The following is a 1,627-nucleotide window of genomic DNA, read 5'->3' on the forward strand; positions in this document are numbered from 1 at the left end:
AGACATGGTGGCTCATGCCTGTTATCCCAGCCCCTTGGGAGGCTGAGGCAGTTGGATCACTTGAGTCCAGGAGTTTGAGACCAGCCTGGCCAACACGGTGAAAACCTGTTTCTACTAAAAATACAAAAAATTAGCCGGGCGTGGTGGTGGGCACCTGTAATCTCAGCTACTTGGGAGGCTGAGGCAGGAGAATCGCTTGAACCTGGGAGGCTGAGGTTGCAGTGAGCGAAGATTGCGCTATTGCACTCCAGCCTGAGCAACAAGAGCGAAACTCCATCTCAAAAAACAAACAAACAAAATACAAAAAATAATTAGCCGGGAGTGATGGCAGGTGCAATGGTAGGCATCTGTAATCCCAACTTCTTGGGAGGCTGAGGCAGGAGAATCGCTTGGACCTGGGAGGCGGAGGTTGCAGAGAGCTGAGATCATGCCCCTGCACTCCAGCCTGGGCAACAGAGTGAGACTCCATCTCAAAACAAACAAAGAAACACACATACAAACAAACTATTGGAACCATTTTTTGTCATCAAGTACTATTAAAATCTCAGTGCTAAAGCAGTACAAAAGTTGGATTTAACTGAGTCTCTGTCTTCAAGGAATTTACATTGCAATTGAGAGGATAGATATAATTGAAATACGTAAATACCGTAACAACATAGTTTATGAAAAAACAATAAAATTAGTGATATGGATAGTGCTGTGAGCAGACAGAAGTGAGAAAAATATAGACTGAAGTGGTTGGGAAAAATTTGTGGAGAAACTGGTTTTGAAATGTTTGAAAAGGTTGGTGGAAAGGATGGCATGGAGTTATCCAGTGTGTATAGGCAATTAGTTTATCCTATCCTCAGATGTCACGTTTTGAGCTTGCTTTCTAAATGATTCTAAAAGACACATGTATCATGATACTTAACATTACTACACTACTTTGGATAGTTCAACTGACAACTAATCATAGTCAAAATGGACCACCTTTGTTAATTTTCAGTTTATACTGTTATATCAAGTGCTTAGTATATGAGATTTCTGATACTATGCAGGTTTATTGACTCCTAGATGATTCCTATTCAGTTTTACAACATTTGGGAAATTGTCAGAATATCAGTTGTTCATTTCTTAGCTCTCTAGTATTGAATAATTTCACTGAATCATAGTATTTTATAACCATTATAACCTTGTATTATTTGAAAATCTTAAAAGATCTTTACCTTTATTTTTCAAACAGTTTAAGATTGGATTATACTAAGGCCTGAATTTCGTTGAAGAAGACAATATATTTTTCTTTATTCAGTACTATTTTATATTCGAGTAATGTGGGGAGAACACTGGGGTTATATATTGAATTCAGTTTTTGTTTATATTCTTTTTTTTCCTATTTGTTACTCAAGAACTGTTATTAAAAAAAAAAAATTGCAAGCTAATTTTCAGTTTTTCAACCAAAAACTTTTTTTTTTTTTTGCTTCTAGACTTAAATCAACTTTGTTATTGATGTCAGAGGACCTAACTGGTGAGCAAGCCCTGGCAGTGTTGAGCGCAATGGAAGATATGGAAAGCAGAAATTCACATCTGATTAAAAGGTATCTTTCTGAAATTTATGATGTTGTTTGTCATTCATAAGCACCTATTTTTT

At 36.8% G+C, this 1,627-nt stretch overlaps 1 protein-coding gene across 1 annotated transcript in view; it reads left to right on the plus strand.

Annotated features, from left to right (window-relative positions):
* Window positions 1-1,627, plus strand: part of FASTKD1 (FAST kinase domains 1) — a 61,657-nt gene that overhangs the window by 27,900 nt on the left and 32,130 nt on the right. The window contains exon 5 of the mRNA XM_011988147.1: window positions 1,464-1,574. Within this exon, the coding sequence (XP_011843537.1) occupies window positions 1,464-1,574 (111 nt within the window). The remainder of the gene's footprint in view (window positions 1-1,463; window positions 1,575-1,627) is intronic.

The sequence above is a fragment of the Mandrillus leucophaeus genome, unplaced genomic scaffold (genome assembly GCF_000951045.1).
Source record: "Mandrillus leucophaeus isolate KB7577 unplaced genomic scaffold, Mleu.le_1.0 Scaffold324, whole genome shotgun sequence".
In the NCBI taxonomy this organism is placed as follows: Eukaryota; Metazoa; Chordata; class Mammalia; order Primates; family Cercopithecidae; genus Mandrillus; species Mandrillus leucophaeus.